Consider the following 21,767-nt stretch of genomic DNA (forward strand, 5'->3'; position numbering starts at 1 on the left):
CCAGAGAACTAACCCTAGGGAGTATCAAATACTGAGAACTCACACAAAGAAAGCCACTTGAATACAAGATCTGGCATCACCCAACCACCAGTAACACCCTGTGCAGGATGCCTCAACTAAACAACAAACAAAAATAGACAGGTAAGAGGAGGCAACAAGGATGAGTTAATCCAGAGACAGTAGGCTGGAGTGACTTGATGCTTGCATTTTACTTCTCAAAAGAGTGATTAAAAGACCTCCCTGGTGGTCCAGTGGTTAAGACTCTGTTCTCCCAATGCAGGGGGCCCAGGTTCAATCCCTGGTCAGAGAACTAGATCCCACATGCCAAAACTAAGAGTTTGCATACCACAACAAAGATTGAAGATCCCTTGTGTCCCAACTAAGACCCGGCGCAGTTAAACAATTTCTTTTTTTCTAAAAGGGTGAGTAAAGGGAATTTGGTTATTGGATATTCTATTTCAGTGATGGGCTTCCACTTGCTTTCAGCAAGAGGGATTTAGGTTAGACCTCAGGAAATCCACCCAATCACTAAGTAAACAGATTTTTGAGATATTAAAACACATATATAAGCACTCTTAGGGTATTCTTTCCTCGGAAATCTTTAGAAATAAGAAGTCCATCTATTTGGGCTATATAGTCTTACCTGATGGGCTTCCCAGGGCCTCCGTGGTGAAGAACCCATCTGCCAATGCAGGAGACTTAGGAGACATGGGTTCGAGCCCTGGGTTGGGAAGACCCCCTGGAGCAGAAAATGGCAACATACTCCAGTACTCTTGCCTGGAAAATTCCATGGACAGAGGAGCCTGACAGGCTATCATCCATGGAGTCACAAAGAGTCAGACACGGCTGAGTGACTGAGCACACACACACAATCTTGCCTGACGGCCAAGACCTGCCAACAAGCTTCAGGAAGACTTGTGGCTAGAGAGCAGGTAGAGTCTGAAACGGGATTCTGGGTAGGGCAAATGAATGTATGCTCCTGAGGGGCGAGGGGAGGCAGAAGGCGGGCTGGATCTGTCAGGCAGGAAGAAGCAGCGGGGACAAGGGGCAGGATTCTAACATGCAGGACCCAGTGGCATTTACATAACTTTGAATAATGAATAAGCCCAGCTCTGGGGCTCCAAGTCAGCGTGTTCATCTGCATCTTTATTAGGCTTTATAAATGATTCAGCTCCCTACCCCTTCCCCCCTGCCCCTGCCCAGCCTTCCCCAAGCATCAGGGTAGTTGATTGCTCATTATTTTAGACTAGGTTTGTTTCACCAACAGTCAGTGAGGCATGGAGCAGGGGGACACAGGAGGGAGGAAGAAATCTGAAAGGTGGGGCAGAGTGGAGGAGGGGGGGGCGGTGAGCAGAGGCAGGCGGGGGACTATGAGTAGGGACGTGGGCATAATTCTCTAAAATGCTCCTAGGGCCAACATCTTCAGGAGAGAAAGGTTTCTTAGATTCCCCCAAAAGTGCTGGGTTCAAGTCCCACTCAGTCCCCGGTTTTCCTTACATCTGCTGCCAAGCCCCCAGCAGGCTTCTCTCTCTGCTCCAATGCAGCACAGAGCCACTTGAGCAGTCAAATGAGAACTGCCCCCAGGGAAGTTCTCTTTTTCCTGAGGCAGGAATTTTGCTATTTTCACACACACACAAAAATCTGCTATGCTTGCAAGGCAAGAACAGACACCAGGCATATTAGGAGAGAAAGCGGTAGGAACAGGCCTACATGGTACGTGAATCAGTAGAGAAAAGGAATTCTCGTGTCCATTGAGAGTTGGAACCCACCTGGAAGGAGAAGTCTGGAAAAGACACACCTCCAGTTTAGGCATGTGAATGCCAACTGCTCTGGTCTATTGGCTAGAAGTGGGAGAAGTATTTAATAGCCTGGATGAGGAGGAATTGGCAGGAAACTGGTAGGGGGAAAGGTAAAGCATTTCTCAACCCTGGCTGCACATTAAAACCATCAAGAGAGCTTTAAAAAATATGATGCTTGGGCCCCACCCAAGGCCAATTAAATCAGAATCCCTGAGAGAGAAGGCCCTGGGCACAGGACTAGTTCTTAAAAAGCTCCTCAATGCTGTTTGAATCCTGATTTTTCCAGTAGTCACATATGAATGTGAGATTTGGACCATAAAGAAGGCTGAGTGCTGAAGAATTGATGCTTTTGAACTGTGGTGCTAGAGAAGACTCTTGAGAGTCCCTTGGACAGCAAGGAGATCAAACCAGTCAATCCTAAAGGAAATCAACCCTGAATATTCATTGGAAGGACTGATGCTGAAGCTGAAACTTCAATAATTTGGTCACCTGATGCTTAGAACTGACGCACTGGAAAAGACCCTAGTGATGGGAAAGACTGAGGGCAGGAGGAGAAGGGGGTGACAGAGGAGGAGATGGTTGGATGGCATCACTGACTCAATGGACATGAGTTTGAGCAAACTCTGGGAGATAGTGAAGGACAGGGAAGGCTGGTGTGGTGCAGTTTATGTGGTCGCAGATAGACAGCTGAGTGAGCAACAACTTTATATATATTTATACATATAATTATATATAAATTGATTATACATATAAATAACATATAAAACTAATATAATTAGTAATATGTACAATCAGGAAAATGTAAACATTGATTGGATATTTGGTACTAAGGAATTACTGAAAACTTTTTAATGGTGTGATAAGAGTATTGTGGTTACATTTTAAGGAGTCATTTTATTTTTCTCTAAGAGAGAGACACTAAACAAATATCTTCCATCAGTGTGTGTGTGTGTATGTGTGTGTTTGTGCGCTCAGTCACAAAGTGATATATCTGGAAAGTGAAAGTGTTAGTCACTCAGTAGTGTCTGATTCTTTTCTATCCCATGGCCTGTAGCCCTCCAGGTTCCTCTGTCCATGGAATTCTCCAGGCAAGAATATTGGAGCGGGTAGCCATTCCTTTCTCCAGGGGATCTTCCCCACCCAGGGATTGAACCCGAGACTCCTGCATTGCAAGCAGATTCTTTACCATCTGAGCCACCAGGGAAACATATGATATACCTGGGGTATAAACTAATACCTGGTATAAAATAATCCAAGGGTTTAGATGAAGCAAGGTCCATTCCTTGTTGATAACTTTTGAAGCTGTTTGATAGACAAAGCTCATTATACATGTTTTTTACTATTTGTATACAAAATAAAAACAGTTCTGTGAGCGTTTCTAACGTACAGCAAGGTGAGAACCACAGTCAGGCACTCAGCAGGGTGGGGGCCACTGCGACACCTCAGCGGCATGACCAGCTTTAAAGGAGACCATGTTTGTGGGACCCTAAATGACAGGTAAGAGCTGTGTCCTCCGTAGCCCTATTCTTCAAGCAGAGTCACAGGGACCACTTGGGGGGAACCATATCTGGCACTTAGAGATGCACTAGGGTGTCCAAGAGCTCTGGCTCTTTCCCCAGGCCAGCACAGCCTCTGGAGACTCAGAGCCCCTCTAAACTCTGAGCATCAGGCCAGGAGGCCTGAGCATCAGGCCAAAGGGTGCCTAAGGCACCCAGAACGAACCATCAACCCAACTCTTCTCTCTCAATCCCTGCCCTCTCTTGACTGACTCCACAGGAGCCAGACCCCAGTTTCAGCCAGCAACCCCGCCGCCCTCCCCCACCCCCACCACCGGTCACCATTGCTTCCCAGCGCTGTCACTCTCCCGACGGGCTCATCTGCCTCCGTCAGGGAACATTAGCCCAGCAGACTTCATCAAGGACGTGAGGGGAGGCTGTATACAGGGGAGGTTGAACACCAGTGCGCAGAAGTACGGGCATCCGGGCAGCCACCCCCAAGCGGCTGCCGGCGGAGCTGTCTGAGCTGCTGAGAGATTCGTGGGTAGCTTGATCTCATTTGCATAACACTTCTTCAACGAACACATTCACAAGAATTCCAGATTCTCAGTTTTCTACTTTCCCCGACAGGTTGGCTCTCCTCACACTTGTCCCTAACAGGGGCCAACCATTCCCACGTTCTCCATATGCTCTTGGGAAATAACTCACCTTGGCTTGGAGCAAGGTATTTCCCTGACCCCGGCCCTCGCCCCGCCCCGCCCCTGCCCTGCCCTCGCCCCGCCCCCGCCCCCGCCCCGCCCCGACCCCCACCGGCGAAACCACCAGCTCCACCATCGCGCTCAGCTTGGGGCTCTATCTCTCTTCTCCGCTCCATTACCTTCCCCTGATGGCCTCTAGGGGCTGGGGAGGGGAGAGAGTTGGAGGGGGTCTATTTAAGAGATTTTTGGAATCTGTGCCTGCGCATCACCCGCTGCCATGAGTTATTTCAGCGCCGATGTTTGTCTCGAGCTGATTATTCCAGCCCGAGAACAGGTGGAGCAGCCTGCGGTGGCTTATTCGTCAGCCAAGGCCATCTGTTCCCAACAAGCTGAGATTTGTAGCTGATTTCTACTGGGGAGCAAGGAGTGGGGGCAGGGAGGGAGATGAAGATCACCTCCGAGCCCCAGGAGACTTACTCCTCCCAGACCTTCTGCGAGGCTGAACCTCCCAGTCCTCCCCTTCTAAAACCAATACCTTCTCATTTTCTTCAGAGAACTCACCGGTCACTTGACTCTGAAATAGCGAAAATACTTTTTCCTTAAGGGGCTAAACCTTCTTCGATGGAGTCAGGTAAGAGGAGCAGGAATCCATTAACCAGGCACAGTCTGGCCATTGAGTCATGTCCACTCTTACAGATTTTTTTTTCTAAGTATTTAACTGTGACACAAATATCCTAAATGACCTTTTTGATTCTCGGCTTCTCCTCACCTCACTCCATCACTGGTCCCTACGTCAACATGTGTCTCCTCGTCTAAACCTGTCACCTGCAGGGCTTCAGGCAGCATGGAAGGCTATGTCTGGAGGCTCTTCACACCCCTCCCCTGATGCTCCTCTTCCCTAAATACCCTGTTCAAGTTCCACCCTCCAATCTGTTCCTCTTCCAGCTTCTACTCACAGCCATGCCAAGAGATGCCTGCTGCTTTAAGAATGGCTTTCCCTGAGCAAGGGAGCTAAGCAGTTTCTAAGCAGCTTTGCCACATGGTTTACCCTCCACGGCTACTATTTCTATCTATGCAGTGCTGGGAAAGACACTCCTCTTAGAGTCACACTAATATGACTAATTGGGGGCCTTCTTTGGTTTCTGACACATACACATCTGTACTGACTTAAAAGAGAAATTGTATGAAAACTTTTATTTCAAGCACAGAGACTTCATCTAGAATCCCACGTGCCCAAATAAAGCTATTTCTAATTTTCAGAAGTCTCATCTAATATTTATCTGTTTTCACATGTACTTTTGTCATACAGACATGTTCCCCTAGGAACCCATTCACAGAGCTTCAGACTGCCTCACTATTGAGTTGGTTTTCTAGGCTTATTTTGCCAGTTTGAGGGAGCAGGAGCTCCTTTTCTGCTATTAAATCCTGCCCAGTGGCTCAGTCTATGGTCCACTGGGAGGACCAGCCTCCGCAGATGAGCTGCTGGACATGCAAAGGCAGGTCATGGCCCCGTGCTTCTAGTGTACAACCTTCCAGGGTACTGCCATTCACTAGGGTCAATCCCCCTTGCTCTCCAGAGGACAGCATTCCTGTGGAGGCCAAAAGCAGCCCTTAAGCAAGGATGTTAACCTGCAACTGATGCCAGTCCCCAGGATTAAATATGTCACGAGGCTTATTTCATCACATACAGTTTTATATTTGCCTGGTTATCAGCTGTTGACCTGTCTTTCAAAGAGGTAATATTTCTAAAGCTACTGGCTGTATTCCCATACCAGGATGCTTTTTTTTGCTTTTAATTCTCCACTTTCAAATTCCCTAGTGTCCTCTCTTCCCCAAATCCATTTGCTTCTTTTTCTAATCTAGTCAGATCATATAGATGTGGCACAAAACATATAAAAATTTATTAAAATGTGGAAACTCTTTGACTCTTAAACCACCTCAAATATAATTTGCCTGGGTAGTGTCAAAACTTAATATCTTTTTTGCGTTTTTTTTCCGTAAAGCTGTCATAGCTGACTTTTGATATCTAAAGCAAATTCTATATGCACATTTAAGTATTCCTCTGGGAGATTTATGTCACTGACTTCAATTGCAAAGCACACATCCTTTTTGGACTCTCCCTCATGTATATGACCCATCACTGGAGCTTACGCTACAGAAGACTCCATTTCTCTGTAAAATTCCTTCTAAATAAACCTAGCATCCTTGTTAACTCCAAAATGGCTATTGCTCTGAAAATCACTCCTCCCAGATGGAATCCCAGAGAATGGTCTGGATTGTTCCATTGTACTGCAATGAAATTAGATTGAGGTGCCTAGAGATTCAAATATGCATTCCAGGCCATGTGGAACATCGTTGGCACTGTGTTCTTGAAGCACACATGTGATCACACATGGGGGATGCTCTGAGAACTGTAAGGAGCAACACAAATGTGAGGTTGACATTTCCCCACCCCCACCCCCCCAAATTGTCAGAAAATGCTTCCTTCCTCTGGGCAGGCCTTGATGAATACCAGGCACACAGCTACTTGAGAGGAGGATCATGACAGCAAAATTCTTGGCTTTCTCGCCCCTCCCTTCATCCTCTGACAAGGCCAGAGTAGCTCGGGAACGCCTGGCCAGTTGCTGGAGCCAAGCTGAGGTCCCTGCTAGGACAGACATCACCCTCCCTGAGCCTGTTTCCTCAGGGGAAGGACACTTCACGGAGCTGTGACAAAGGTTAAGTGCGATTATGAAGTGCTTAAGCACTGGGGACATAGTTAGCGCTCACGATGGTTATATTGGTTGAGCCCTCCTCGTCCTCCGCAACACTCCTAACAGGCGAGGCTGGTCTACATCAGCCTCAGCTCCCGCCGAGGATTTATTTCTAAAGTGAAAGTGAAGTCCCTCAGTCGTGTCCGACTCTTTGCGACCCCATGGACTAATGTAGCCCACCAGGCTCCTCCATCCATGGGATTCTCCAGGCAAGAATACTGGAGTGGGTTGCCATTTCCTTCCCCAGGGGATTTTCCTGACCCAGGGATCGAACCCGGGTCTCCCACATTGCAGGCAGACGCTTTAACCTCTGAGCCACCAGGGAAGCCCTAGGATTTCCAGGAGCCCTTAAAAGGGCGGGAAACAGTACTATCAGGTTGCCGATCGAGGGAACCGCTTCCTTAGGCTTCTGGAACCCTTCAAGGGCAACGACTCGGTCCTGTCAGCGGCCCTTTATAGGGCGTGGCTTCCGGAAAAGGGGCGGGGGAACCTTCAGACGGGGGCGGAGCCAGAGGTCCCAGGCTCCTGAGGCCGGGGTCATGAAAATAAAATATGAATATGCTAATATGCCCAGGTTCGCCGTGAACCGGAGGGGCGCCGGCCTGGACGCGCAGAACCCGCCATTAGAAAGGTAAAGAACTGAAGAGGACGCAGGAGGTGCATCCGGGCTGCTGGACGGAACCAGGCCCAGACAGCCCTCGCGCTGGGGTAAGACATCTGTCTCCCAGCCCGCGGGTCTCGGGGCCCACTAGCGCCACCCGTTGGTTCCTCTGGCCCCTCACTGCAGGTGGTGAAGAGGTGGGAGTTAGAGGTTCTGTTGGCAGCATTGAGGGGTTCTGTAAGAACCTAGGAACCAAAAGTTTCTTGCCAGCAATTCCACCTTGTTTTACAGATGGGGAAACTGAAGCTCAAGAGGTCAAGGCCTTTCTCCAAGGTCTCAGTGCTGGCAGCAGAAGCGATCAATTTAGCACTGGTTTTGTTTTCATGAGGGTCTGTGGACACCACTCTGTAGGTGAAAAAAAGCAGTAACTCCAAATGGGGCAGAATTTGGTATATTAGCAAGCATGTCCTGGACTGCCCACCAGCCCGGAGGACGTAGAAAAGAAGACTTCCTGGGGAAAGATGAAAGGCATTGGGGTGGCAGCCAGTTGCAGGAGCAGGCAAAGACAAATTATCATAGGCTGGTCTGGAATAGGTTGCTATATAAGAGGTGATGAAATGTTACAACTTCCCTGAGAACCAGCTCGGAGGAAATGAAAGGGGAACGGAAAGCATGAAGGTTAGATTTAAGGCAGCACTTTCTCCCAGGGGTGATAATGGGGAGCTTTATTCAGTGACCAGCAAAGGCTGTGGACTCGCCCTGTCTCTCCCATTTCTGAGGCCTCTGGGAATCCATCTTCCTCCTGTCCCATGTGGGCCTGCTTGGAGGACAGGAAGGAATGACTGACTTTGAAAAGTCCCCATCACTCAGGAAGGAGGTCCTTCCCCCGATGAGCCTCGGGCTCTTTGCTGAGGGGGAGGACAGCAGACACGCAGGCTCCAGGGCCCTGGGGGGTGGGGTGGGGGGAGGAAGCAGCAGTCATGGCATCTCTTGCAACATACTCCCTGCCAAATTGATTCAAATTGGCTTGGATATGAACATATGATTAAAGGAGCAGCGCGATTCATTTATCAGGAGAGATTAAAGAGCGGCATCTGCGCAGCCTAGCTGGGGGACAATTAAGGAGCAAATCGCTAAGTGTCTGTGCCACCAGGCATGGGGGCGGGGCCTGGGGGAAGGACAACTGGGATGTCTGCCAAGAGGACACAGGATGAAAGGAGGTGCTCGGGGAATCACCACGTGCTGCTCTTGTCTCTGGGCATAGACTGGGCACCATGGGAAGCCTCACGGGGCTTTGGGCACCCCCATGCCTCTTATCCAGGAGTCAGAATGGTCCCGGTGGTCTGAGATTACAGAGGAGGATCTAGCGAGGCAGCTTTGAGCTTGGCACAGGGACAGACTTGCTGCCTGTTTTGTGGGAATCACTTACATCTTAGGGACCAAGGCAACCATGAGTGTACAGGTGAGGGCAGGAGCTTAGAGAGCTAAGGCATAGCCTGAATGAAGATGGGCTTTGATAGCCTTGCAGGTCCCGGGTCTCCCCTGGGGAGTTTGGTGCAGAGGGAATTGCCCCCTTCCCAGTCTGGAGCCCAGCACGCTGGCCAAGAGGCTTTGCTGCATCTCGGAGAAGTGCTGGTCATGTGAGGTGATGTCCAGCTTCTCTGGACACCCTGCGGAGTTCTCCATCAATACCTAGCATTCCCTGCCTCAGGGCCTTTGCTTAAGTTCTTTTTTCCCAGCACACCTATGCAGTAATATCTGTCTGTAGAAGTGCGTGAGCGCATGTGAGCCAAGTTGCTTTAGTTGTGCCTAACTCTTGGCGACCCTATGGACTGTAGCCTGCCAGGCTCCTGTGTCCATGGGATTCTCCAGGCAAGAATACTGGAGTGGGGTGCTGTGCCCTCCTCCAGGGATCGAACCTGCATCTTTTACAACCCCTGCATTGGTGGGCAGGTTCTTTACCACTAGTGCCACCTGGGAAGTATAATCCTTTATTCAAGTACCAGCTCAAAAATACCAGCTCCTTTTAGAAGCCTTCCCCGTTCCTGACCCTCCTCTCTCAGTGACAGTGTCTCCTCTTATAACATGCCCAAAGCAAATTCTTTGTCCTTTTATGTCTCATGTGATTATTTCCAAAGGGGTCTGCCCTAGCCCTAATCCATGAGTCCCTGGAGGACAAACACTATGTTTTACTCCTCTCTACTCACCCAAAAGGAAAAGGAAAGTGAAGTCACTCACTTGTGTCCAACTCTTTTTGATCCCATGGACTGTAGTCTACCAGGCTTCTCCGTCCATAGGATTTTCCAGGCAAGAGTACTGAAGTGGGCTGCCATTTCCTTCTCCAGGGGATCTTCCTGACCCAGGGATCAAACCTGGGTCTCCCACATTGTGGGCAGACGCTTTACCATACTCACCCAAAGCTTGTACATATTAGGAGGGGTGGTACATATTTTCTGTACCTAACTCCTCTACTGGAATATCCACTTCATGCAGGCAGGACCTCATCTCACCCCAGCACTTAGAACAGTGTCCATACGACAGCCAGACAGTGATGAAATATTTGACTGTTGAATGAATGAGCAGATGAATAATACATATTTTCTGATTTGAACAGATCCATCTGCCCCAGGCCAGGCTATCAGAGGTTGATGCTGGGACTTTCTCTCAATAATTAGAGGTCCGACACGTGCACCCCAGTGTTCATCGCAGCACTGTTTATAATAGCCAGGACATGGAAGCAACCTAGATGCCCATCAGCAGACGAATGGATAAGGAAGCTGTGGTACATATACACCATGGAATATTACTCAGCCATTAAAAAGAATTCATTTGAATCAGTTCTAATGAGATGGATGAAACTGGAGACCATTATACAGAGTGAAGTAAGCCAGAAAGATAAAGACCATTACAGTATACTAACACATATATATGGAATTTAGAAAGATGGTAATGATAACCCTATATGCAAAACAGAAAAAGAGACACAGATGTACAGAACAGACTCTTGGACTCTGTGGGAGAAGGCGAGGGTGGGATGTTTCAAGAGAACAGCATCGAAACGTGTATATTATCTAGGGTGAAACAGATCACCAGCCCAGGTTGGATGCATGAGACAAGTGCTCGGACCTGGTCCACTGAGAAGACCCAGAGGGATCGGGTAGAGAGGGAGGTAGGAGGGGGGATCGGGATGGGGAATACATGTAAATCCATGGCTAATTCATGTCAATGTATGACAAAAACCACTACAATATTATAAAGTAATTACCCTCCAACTAATAAAAATAAATGAAAAAAAAAAATAATAATCAGAGGCCCGAGTCAGTGTGGGTGAGCAGAGTTGGGATCTTGCCTGTAGGTGGCAGCGACTTTTGTCACACTAGTTCCTTGGAAGAAAAAATGCACCAAACTAGCTGAAAGCAGGAGTAAAAGATGTGAATGACAGAACTGAACATGAAGAGTCAGCAGTTAAAAAAACAACCCGGTAACTTCACTTCTACTGCCTTCTGTATTCAACCTTCAGGGCAGTTTCTTTCATTCAAGATAGAGCCACATCACACTTCATTCCCATTCATTTTGGGGATGACTACCCCCCTCCCTCTTTCCCTTTCTCGCCCCTTTCTAGATGCCTGACATCAGCAGTAGGCCTGTCTGATACCCTTTCTTGCCTACTTGTCCAAACCAGGGGAGTCTGTTTGACCAGCTGTAAATACTTCATGCATGCAGGGATTATCACTGGTCATTACAAGAGGTAGAGGAGGAGGAGGGTCATTTGTTTCTTGCCCTTTTGCATGAGCTGCCTCTCAGCTGTCAGGGAGGGGACCAAGTGTGGACTGGGACATGAAGGCAGAGATTGAGCAGGGTGAAGCCAGCATACCCAGCCTATTCAAACTGCCCTGTGGCCCATGGGATTGGAGGTCAGAGAGAGTTCTGCCAAGTATTGATCAGAAAGTCATCTTTGGGACTTCCCTGGTGGTCTAGTGGTTAAGAATCTGCCTGCCAATGCAGGGGACAGAGTTCAATCCCTGGTCTGGAAAGATTCCACATGCTGTGGGGGAACTAAGCCTGTGTGCCATAACTACTGAAGCCTGTGTGCTCTAGAACCCATGCTCCGAAACAGAAGCCACTGCAATGAGAAGCCTGAGCACCCCAACTGGAGAGTAGCTAGCCGCCACTCGCCACAACTAGAGAAAACCTGAGCACAGCAACGAAGACCCAGCACAGCCAAAAATAATAAAGTTTAAAAAAAACCTGATAAACGTTTGCATCCTTAAAAAAGGACAGCATTTCTGTAATTGGCAAGATTTAACAATCAGAGTAACCTCAACATACCCAAGTAGAGGCCAGGGTAGGACAAGACCTAGACGGCTCTGCCAGCCTGAATTACAACCCTCAGGCTTTTAAAGCAGAAGGGAGGTTTATGTGTTTCTTGACCAGTTCTCTCACCCACTGCCTCTGCCTGCTCCAGATGACCTGCCAAGGCTCTCTGAGTGGCACTGGTCTGACACGGCAGCGGGTCAGAGGCCAGGGTGACTCCCCCAGGTCCTCAGCAGCAGCCTCGCTCTGCTCCCATGTGCCGACCCTGCACTTTACTGAGCCTGAAGGAACAGGAAGGAAAACTGGCAGTGCCAGGAGAAAAAGGACGTTTATTTCCATACATCAGGTAAACGGGGAGGAGAGCACAGCCCAATGAGTACAAACCAATTGCAGGAGAGAAGAGGGGGACAGCAGATGGGAGCGGCACCAGGCACTGCCCTTGGGCCCCCAAGTCTGGAGGTATTGGTGGGATGATCTTTTGCAGGGGGCGGGGGGGACTGGGACTGTCAGTCCCCATGTTGTCATGTCTTGGATAAATGTGTGTGGGCAGGGCGATTAGAAGAAAAATGACTCAGGCTCAGGTCTCAGGGTGAGGACTTGTGTCTGATACATATTAGTACTGACCAAAGCCTCCATCTTCAGTTTCCCCAGACACAAGCCCTCCACCCAAGGCCTTCCCTCTCAAGTTGAGCTTGTGATCCAGGCAACTTGGACTGAGGGGGAGGGAGGCAGTGCTTGGATAAGCCCCGAATTGGCGTAGGTGGAGCGGGTTTACTCTTAAATAGGTCATTGCACGTAACACACGAATAAGACAAAGAGGGGTGGGGGCTGGAAGTTCCTGCTGGTACATCCACACCCCTGTCTGTGTAGGCTTGCTCAGCTTGAACCCAGAAGCACCTGAGAGTCCCTCCCCACTCGGACTCTTAAGAAGCTGGACCCAGCTCTGCTCACCAGTCTCTCCAGCTGCACAGAGAAAGGCCTGCTCTCTGAAGAGTGAAGATGAAGCTGAGATTCCTCTAGTCATTCCCGGTGTGGGGAGGCGGGCCAGCTGCCGCGGCAGCCCCCCTCCCACTCTCAGGGATACAGCTGCGATGGAGAGGTTGGGTGTTTAAATTAAAAAAAGTAAATAGACAGCAGGCACTGAGAAGAGAAAGCCCTCGCCCCAAGCCAAGGGGGAAGGAATTGCTGTTTCCTGCCCCAGACTCCACCCCATGGACCCAGCAACCCGAGAATGTCCCAGTAGGCAATCTGTCCACCGTCCCTGAGCAGGGCGCTGACATGGAGGTCAACCTGCTGGCTCCGTGTGGTGCCAAGCCACCTGCCACCCACGGTGGCCCAAGGCAGGAGCAGAAAGTTCTCTTTTCAGAATTGCTCTTCCCTCCACTCTTCCACGTGGAGATGTCAGATACCCCCAGCCTGGGAAGCCCCCAGACCGAGGAGGGTCGGGGGTGTCCCGTGCAGATCTGCAGTCAGATGGGGGAGACCCGTGCCCCACGAGAGAGGCGCCCGTGGCAGCAGGCGGCGGTGGGTGGGAGGGGTCCACACCACTCTCCTGGGCTATGCGTTGGTTTCTGTTTGCTTGGCCTCTGTGTCACTGTCACTCAGATAGTTGTGGGAGTATCGGGCCCTGGAGGTGCCGTCGAGAAGGTCATGCTCATCGTCTGAACGGTCAGGGGCAAGGGACTTCCAGTAGCTGGTGGGGCTGCAGGGAGAGAGAAATGAGGTCAGAGGAAGGGCACTCTTTACCTTCAGCACCCAGGCCTTTGGTCCAAAGGAGGTCCCCCCCAACCTTGTCACAGCATTCCCCCAAAGCCACAAATTGAGAAATAGAAGCCTTCCCCGGTTTCCCCAGAAGATACGCGGAGTAGTAAGAGGAAGGCCATCTCTTTGATTCTGAGAACTTTCTACAACTCCGAAGAAAGCGATGCTGAAGAGCGGTGGGTCTCGAACTTGAACATGTGTAAGAATTGGCTGCGGATCCCCGTGTTCTTTCCCCAAGAAGTTCTCATTTGCTAGCTCATAGGTGAAACCCAGGAATTCTGCATTTTCAACTCCCTCTCTGGAAGATTCTGCTACAGGCAGTGCATGGGCTGCATTGACTTGGAGACTGCAGATCTGGTGATTACAGGACTACAGCCTGTCTTAGTAAAGTTTCCTTCTAAGGCGAGGCTTTCCCCCATTGAATACTCTCAGATCATAACCCTGCTTCCTAATCAGATTTTCCTAAGGGCAGTGAGAATTTCTATCTTTGACCATGCCACCGTCTACTCACAAGGAATGGAGACTGAGAGGATGTAGGAGCTGGCAAGACCTATGTTTCAAGGTGGCAAAGTCATTCCTGTCTTGGTACCACAATCCAACCCCATAGTTTTCATCAGGCTATTGGGAGCCTTGCACTGTCTCTCCGACCAAGGTATGAAGAAGCATTTCTCCCTGGATGGAGCAGACTCACGGTGTCCAGCATGGAAGGGATCTCACTTCCAGTTCTAGTCACCTTCTCTTTTTTATCTTTTCCAAAGCCTTAGAGCACCCCTTCCCTGCCCCTCCCACCTTCGCTTCTGCACTGTAATTTCAGCACTGCTGGAGAAAATGCAGCCCAGGGTGGCTCCACCTCTACCAATGCCCTGCGTCCAGTGGGCCCCTGCCCGGGGCTCCCAGGAACACAGCCCTGCTTCCAGATCCTAGAGAGCTTCTGCTAGGATAAACAGGAATCCTGTGATTTCAATGCCTATGTTTCTGATTTAAGGATCTGAGGAAGGCCCTTGTTTACTAACCCTTTCAGAGATCTTGTTTCTCTAAACCGAAAGAGGAGGAAAGAGTGTTCTCCAAGAAAGAACCACATTCTCAGCTTTTCCAACTGTGGTGAGGAAAGGATTTGATCGCTTGAGTATTTCCTGTATGTGAGACACTGTCCCAGGCAGGCTGGATGTGCTTATTCTTTACCACATAAAATGTCATGAGGAAGCTGGTTCAAAGAGAGGAAGCAGCTTGCCCAAGGTCACACAGCCAGTATGTAAATCTGAACCTGGGACCTTAGGCCTCAGAGCCTCTCGAGGACTCCACCTTGTCGCCAGACAGGTGACCTGAGGAGAAGACAAGACGAAACCTGCATTCTCCCCACTGGCCTGGGTGAGAGCCCGGCGGGTGTGTAAAGGTCCGTGTCTCTCTCTCTCTCTCTGCCCCTGGGGAGAAGGAAGAGCCTGATAGAATACATGTTCAATTATGCAAAATGGTTCAGGAATGGGGCAGCCTGGTTAATAGTTATCGTATGTCTCATGAATGAATTACCATTTTTAAAGGAATCAGAATAGCACAAAACACATTTAATACAAACTAGACTGAACATAAATGAGCCTTACTTGGATGGGCCACAGGCACTTAAGGACTCTGGGGTGTCTCAGGGACAAAATTATAAAGCTCAACGAGCACTGTGCAACATAGGAAAAATTGGGGTCATTTTAGTTTTTGGATTGTTTGAATTCTGAATTAGTGGGAGCCTGATTTCCTTTTTTTTTTAGACAGAACTTCTGGGCACCCAATGCTAAGGTCTGCTGTTGGGCAAAGGAAGGAACTGGCTTTGTGGAAAGACAGGAGGGTTATTTTAAGGGCAAAGGAGGGGGTGAGGTAGATGCCAGGGCTGGGACCCAGATGAAAGTGGGGTGCTCCTTTCCTTCCTCACACCTCTCCTCAGAGTGGAGCCGCAGCCCCCACTTCCATATTCCTGTGCCTGCCAGGCAGACACCTGGATGAATGACAGCTGGGTTTTAACACCATTCCATCCAGATGCTGGAAGCAGCAGCGGAGGCAGCCGGGAGGGGTGGATGCCAGGCCCCTCTCTCCCCTGCTCCCACCTCGGATGCTCCTTAGCCAGTTTCCTTTGTGGCTTCTGAGGCCACAGCTGTGACCAACAGCAGGTAGCTAGCCCCCTTCGCCAGGGCAAGAGTCAGGGCTGCAATTTGAACGTTTTAACCAAATGCTTTCAAATGCTTTCCTTCCCACAAGCCAGTGTTTCCTGCTCCATGCTGTCACACATGTTTTGGTGCACAAGCTAATTCCTGCTGGGCGAGCCCAGGGTGGCGGTCCCCTCCCCCATCCTTTGCTGTGGATACTTTCCTGTTCAGAATTCTCGAAGGTCCCCATCACCAGGTGGGAAGCTAAGCCACTCAGCCCCTGCCCCAACTCTTCACAGTTTATTTGCCCAAAGCCAGTTCACCCTGAGTCCAACTAGGTCCTCTCTCCCCCGGCCCTTCTCTTGCCAGCTCTGTATTGGTTGGTTAGCTTCTGGCTCGGTGCCCACTTTCCCCACAGTGAATCCAATTCTTGTTGGAGGTGGTGGTGTATAGGGTTTCAGGACGACTCCTGTGTTCCTGGTGGATAAAAAGGGCTGTGCTGGTGGCTGAGGGAAGAAACAGGTTGTATGTGTTTTTGTTCTTGCCGGGTCAACAGTGATGACGGACTGAGTCACTGGGGTCTGCAGTCCACCAGCTGCTGGGCAGTGTGGGATAGCCTGGCTAGGCCCGTGTCTCCCTCTCCAGGTATTAGTGCAGTGCTCAGAAGGGCCTGGCCCCCTCTGCTTCCCAAACCTCCCCTCATAGCCCATCAGCTGACTTCCTGTGCTGGGGCAGTAGGGCATTCAGCAGGGCGCTTGAGTGGAAAGCTGCGAAGGTCACAATATCATGACCCCTGCCTTTTCCCACTGTGGTGCTGACAACAGCTCCCTAGAACAACTGAGATGGTTCCTGCTCCTCCCAGAGAATCCTGCAACCATCTGAACATGCGGGAAGCCACAGAGCAGGTCTAAGTCCAAGGGCTTGGTTCTGGAGCAACTCAGGGCCCACAGAATCTGAGTTGGCCATGAGCCTGGTCTGGCTTCAGGTTCCACCTCCCCCTTGCTGTCTCCCCAAACCCATCCCATCACCATCTCCAAGCAGCTGCAAGTAACATTTGCTTTCACAGACTCCGTTCCTTAAAATGAAACTGGTCCTTTTCAGCAGAAACCAGCTCAAGTCAGTGTTCTTGCTCAGCAGCTCCACTGCATAAGAGGCCCACAAGCATGCAACACGTGTGTGTTAGTTCATGCATCAAGGAAACACTGCCCGTGCCCCAGGGGGGCTGCGCTCTAGGGTCATACCTCCTGGGAAGCAGCAAGCTTGCCCTGGGAGGGTACAATGCCAAAAACAGCTTCATATAACCAGGGTGATCCAAATGTCACCGCCCACCGGGGAGAGTGGCAACAATGGTATTCCAGTGAGTCAGTCTTTGCCTTTTTTCCGAGGTGGGAGTGTGGGCATAAAGGGTCTAACAGCTTGATCTTCCTTCCCACAGGGAGAAGGCTGGGAGAGGCAGGAGAGCCAGGAGGGGGCTGTCACTCAACAGCTGCTAATTTCTATTCATTAAAACTTTACAAGATGAGCTAAGACGAGGTGACACCCATGTGTGGGCTTCAGGTGGGAGGGGTGGGGAGAGAGTCAGGCACCTCCAGGTCTGCTGCAGGGTGTGGTGCTATGGGTGCTGTAAGCCTTGCACTCTGAGCCTCGAGATCCATGCCAGAGGGGAAGACGACATTGCAAGGCAGAGGGAGAGCTGAGCAAAAGGCCCCTTGATTGCTGATGGCCACTGATGCATCAACTCACACCCGGGGCTCAGTTCCAGCCCTTTCCCGGGCCCAGCCTTTCAGGGCTGTGGGCAAAAGTTCTGCGTGTGTGCTGCTAGGCCCATACAGTAGATATTACGCTCATGTGCTCTGCCTTGGGTCATATGAAGGAGTGGTTAAGGGTGAGTTGAAGAGACTTCATTCAGATCCTGGCAACATCACTTTCCAGCTCTGTAACCTTGGCAAATGACTTAACCCGCCTGAACCTCACCTTCTTTTCCTAGAAAATGGGCTGGTGATCAGATATTTGTTTTGGGGTTAGTGTGAGGATTAAGTGAATAAAATAAGGCAAGTGTCTAGGGGGGTGGTCCCTGGCCCAGGGTAAGGGCTTGCCAAGTGGGAGCTGTGACTTGAGGTCACCAGCGAGCTCAGGTGATTGGGCTCAGGGCTCAGAACGACTGACCAGCTCAGCCAGCCTCCACTCTCTGAGGAAGCCAGGAGGCTCTGCAAGGCCAAGCTCGCTGGAGAGGAACGCAGAGGGGCCGAGGGGTGGCGGGTGGGCCGGGAGCACGTTAGTTCACACCGAGTGGCACATGCCATGCTCTGCGCGCCGCGCTGGGCGCCACCTACTGCACTAGTCGCTCTCGGGCCGGTACAGGTACCGCATCATCAGGCTGTCCACCTCCTTCTTGCGCTTCTTCTCCTCCTTCCGGGATTGCCGGCGCCCCTGCCCGGCCTCCTCGTCCTCCGCAGCCGGGCCCTTCTTCACGCTCGAGCGGCTGTGGCCCGAGACGGTAGAACCGCTGGACGAGGAGGAGGACGACTCCGACTCTGTCTCTGTTCTCTTCCTTCTCGACTTGGACTTCTTCTTGCTCTTCCGAGAGCGCCCCTTCTTCCGCCGCCTGTGCTCCGAGGAATCTTCGGAGCTGGAGCTGGAGCTGGAGCTGGAGCTACTCCTCCTCTTGCTCCGGCTCTTCCGGCTGCCGCGGGACCGAGACACGTCTGCGGCGGAGGCGGAGCGGCGGATGCTGGTGGCTCGCTCCGGAGGGTCCAGCTGGGCGCTGCGGGTGCTCTGGATGCTCTTCCGGTCATCCTCCTCGGAGTCCGGCTCCAGGCTGCTCCGGTGGAACGGGGCGGGTTTGTAGCTCAGGACCTCGTTGATGGCGGCCTCCAGGTCTGGGTCCAGGTAGGAGCGGCGGCTGACCGGGCGGACACTGGAGCCCAGAGGCTCCTCCGGGGTGGAGGAGGTGGAGGCGCGAGGCCGGGGTGGCACCGACAGACTGCGGGCCAGAGACGACGGGTGGCTGTACTGCGAGTGCGCCTCGCTCAAGGCCACGCTGGCTCCATCGTCCCAGTCGTCCAGGCAGCTGCGGCCCAGGGACAGGCGGGAATCGGGGCTCTCCCGGCCGAGGAGCGAGGCCCGGCCCAAGGAAGGGCTGAGGGTCATCGACAGGCTGTCGAGCCGGGAGGTGCTGCGGCGGGAACTGGGGGAGCCCGACAGCGAGAAGCTCAAAGAGGAGCGCACCCCGTCCTCGCCGCCGGAGCCGCGCCGCGTGGCCGAGGAGGCCCGGCTGACCGGCGCCGAGACGGCCGAGGCCCGGTCCAAGTCTGAGCCCCAGCGCTTCTCCAGCCGGCTCGTGCGGCCCCGGATGCCGCCGGAGAGGACCGAGCCGCCCTCGTCTGGCTCCTCGGACTTTCTGCCCGAGCCCGGCTCCTCCTTGGGGCCCCCGCGGGCCTTCCGGGGGGGCCTCTCCGGGGAGGCCGGCCGCTCACTCAGGGTGGTGAAGAGCGAATCCTCGTCCCCGGTGCCCCCGATGGAGTCCTTCAGGGTGAGCCGCTTTCGGTAGCTCAGCGAGCTGAGCACCGAGGCCGGCCTCTCCTCCACCCCCTTGCCCTCCTTCCCCGCGGTGCTGAGGGCGGTTCTGGCATGGATAGATTTGGGGGCAGCGCGGGGTGGGGGGGAGAGAATGAGAGAGAGAGAGAGAGAGACAGGCATTAAACCCAGAGAATAAAGACACTGGGGGAGGGAGGAGGAGGAGGAGGAGGAAGGAGGAGAGCTCGGCAGCGGCTCTGGCAAAGTGGCGGTGAGCACGTCGGAGGAAATGAAGCAAAATAATTTGCGTCAGTGAAAATAGCTTCACGGAGAATGTCATGTAAATTAGACTATTGTTCTATTTCATCACTTTTCCCCCTCTAAAACGTTTAGTTCAATTTATTTCATTGTCAACTACCTGCAGCCTGGTGCCACGCTGCGGTGAACGGCAGTGGGGTGGGGAAGGCGGCATTTTCTGCAATAACAAAATGTTGTTTGGCCAAATACATTAAACCAATTAGAGGGGGGCCGGCTGGGTGCTTGTGGTGAGGGGCTGGGCTTGGCAAGGGGCTTCAGGGGCGTTAGAGAAGGAATTGTGGTTGTGGCTTAGTTGCTAAGTCATGTCCCCGGGCTCTGCCACCCCCTGGACTGTAGCCCGCCAGGCTTCTCTGTCCATGGGATTTCCCAGGTAACAATACTGGAGTGGGTTGCCATTTCCTTCTCCAGGGGATCTTCCCGACCCAGGGATCGAACCCACGTCTCCTGCATTGAAAGGTGGATTCATTACCACTGAGCCACCTGGGAAGCCCTTGAGGGAGGGGAGGGATTGCTCTTTCTACCCAGCACACCAGCTGTCTCTCGGAGGGGGTGGAACAGTGTGTCCTGGGGGATCAGGATGGCTCTGAGTTGGGAGGCGAGAGTCAGCAGAGAAGTGGTGGCAGGAGGGGTAGGAGGAGGGGACCCATGCTGGCCAAGAGGTGAGGGATGGGAATCGGAGTCCCAGATTTCCAGGGTAGCTGCCTGTGCCATCAGAAGACTGTGACTGGCATGGACAACAGGGGAGCCAGTTTCTGCAGTGGATGGGTGTTAGCAGAAAGCATAGTGGAGGGCAAGTGAAAAGGCCAGAGGAAGAAGAGAACGGGCAGAGAATGAAGTGTGTCTGTAGCTGTGATGGGGAGTCAAGGGGAACTGAGGCCTCTTCTACTATTCCTACCAAGACCTCAGAGGTCCAAAGCTGGCCCTGTCCAGGGTTGTGGGATCCAGAGTCCCCCTGTGCCCTATTTCAGTCTTGATTCCAAGGACACAAACCATCAGGCAATTCGGTTAACCTTTGTTGAATAAATGAGTGGGGATGAAATTAAACCTACACCAAACCAAAGCCCTGAACCTAGTAAAGGAAAACATTCCTTAGGCAAAATAATGGTGATGCAGACCCTGAGTAAGAAGAAACCTGGCCTCCTGTGCATAGCCTATGTGCCTAGGCGCCTCCAGGCAAGAAAGAGACGCAAGTGGCGTGAGGCGCACCCTCTGGGATCAAGGCATTGCTCATCCATCCCTGGGGCACGAGGTGGTCTTTGCTCCCAGCCAAGGCCATATGCTTACCTGGAACTTTTCAAGCTGCCATCTTCAGAAGCCGCCTTGGAAGGCCCCTTGTTTTTTGACAGCCATGACTTGACACCGTCGACCCGGTCCTCCAGCTCCGAGTCCACGTCTGAGTCCCCCTCGCTGTGGGATGAGGAGCAGAAAGGTAGGCAAGGCTGGGAAGAGGTGATGACCACGGTCCAGGAGGGAGCACTGAGTGGCAGCCAGTTTGCCTCAGCGGGGGGTGGGATGCAGGGCGGCATGCGCATCAGTGAGTCAGAGAGAACAAGGGGTTAGACTAGAGCACACCTTTCACAAGGACCCTGCCCCGCTCAGCAGGCCACACTGTGTGACAGCCACCAAGAAGACCCTGGGGGGCATGGAGGAGCCTCCACCCCACCTTCTGGGACGAGCTGCTGTTCAGCCGACCGAGAACAACAGGGAGACCGTCCATTCGTCAATTATAGCTAAATGGCTCTTGGTTAAAAAGCAGAGTCCGGGGCCCTTCACCTCCTCCCTGAGGCCTGTTCTGCTGTTCTTGTCTGCCTGTTCCCCCAAATGTGGCTACAGCTGCTCCCACTTTCCAAGACTTCACTGCAAGAGAGGGGTTAGTGGCGATGGGACGGAGAAGAGAAGGGTTATTATGACTTAAGTGAACTTGAACCTGGAGTCTCCTGGGCTGATGGCAATGCCAACCTGGACACTACAGACCGTACCCCAGATCCATCCTGAAGCTCCCCTTGGCCTTTAAGAAACAAAGAAAGGACAGGGTGGGGGCAGCAACATTTTCCAAGGGGCTGGTCACAGCTTCAAGATTCAAGCTGAACCTGGAGATCAGGGTGCGGGGGCACCCAGAAGTCCCAGGCAAAGTCTCTGTCTCTCCTAGCTCCTCTTCCTCCCTCAGGAAGCCTGTGGCTCTTGCTCCCCAAAGGCTTTTATTGGCCAAGCTGACCTGAGCCCTCTCGATAGCCCACAGGAGTCAAATTCTGATGCTGAAATCATGGAGATTTCTTCACAAAGCAGCAAGGGCTTGGAGACAGCTTCTGAGTGAGAATGCTTCTAGAATTCTGCAAAATGTCTGCTCACCATGTTCCCTGCTAGGGATATGCTAGGATTTCT

General features: G+C 51.9%; 2 protein-coding genes and 1 non-coding gene across 18 annotated transcripts in view; 1 reads left to right on the forward strand and 2 right to left on the reverse strand.

The window, feature by feature from the left end:
* Window positions 1–237: 237 nt before the first annotated feature.
* Window positions 238–310, forward strand: TRNAG-CCC. Its single transcript has one exon. It is a non-coding gene; the product is annotated as a tRNA-Gly (tRNA).
* An 11,660-nt stretch (window positions 311–11,970) lies between these two features.
* Window positions 11,971–12,685, reverse strand: TIAF1 (TGFB1-induced anti-apoptotic factor 1). The gene is given in 3 exon segments (XM_043903255.1): window positions 11,971–12,436; window positions 12,438–12,580; window positions 12,583–12,685. Coding segments are annotated over 3 exon segments (408 nt in total). The 3' UTR covers window positions 11,971–12,274.
* MYO18A (myosin XVIIIA) overlaps window positions 11,971–21,767 on the reverse strand; it is a 102,053-nt gene continuing 92,256 nt past the window's right edge. For 11 of the 16 annotated variants that reach the window (XM_043903243.1, XM_043903241.1, XM_043903240.1 and 8 more), the window contains 2 exons: window positions 20,670–20,792; window positions 17,885–19,176 (listed from right to left, as the gene is read on the reverse strand). In XM_043903243.1, the coding sequence (XP_043759178.1) occupies window positions 17,889–19,176; window positions 20,670–20,792 (1,411 nt within the window). In that variant the 3' untranslated portion in view covers window positions 17,885–17,888. Of the gene's footprint in view, window positions 13,364–17,884; window positions 19,177–20,669; window positions 20,793–21,767 lie in introns of those variants that run through there. The other 5 variants (XM_043903250.1, XM_043903254.1, XM_043903252.1 and 2 more) reach the window with 1 other exon arrangement.

Source organism: Cervus elaphus, chromosome 5 (genome assembly GCF_910594005.1).
Source record: "Cervus elaphus chromosome 5, mCerEla1.1, whole genome shotgun sequence".
Lineage (NCBI taxonomy): Eukaryota > Metazoa > Chordata > Mammalia > Artiodactyla > Cervidae > Cervus > Cervus elaphus.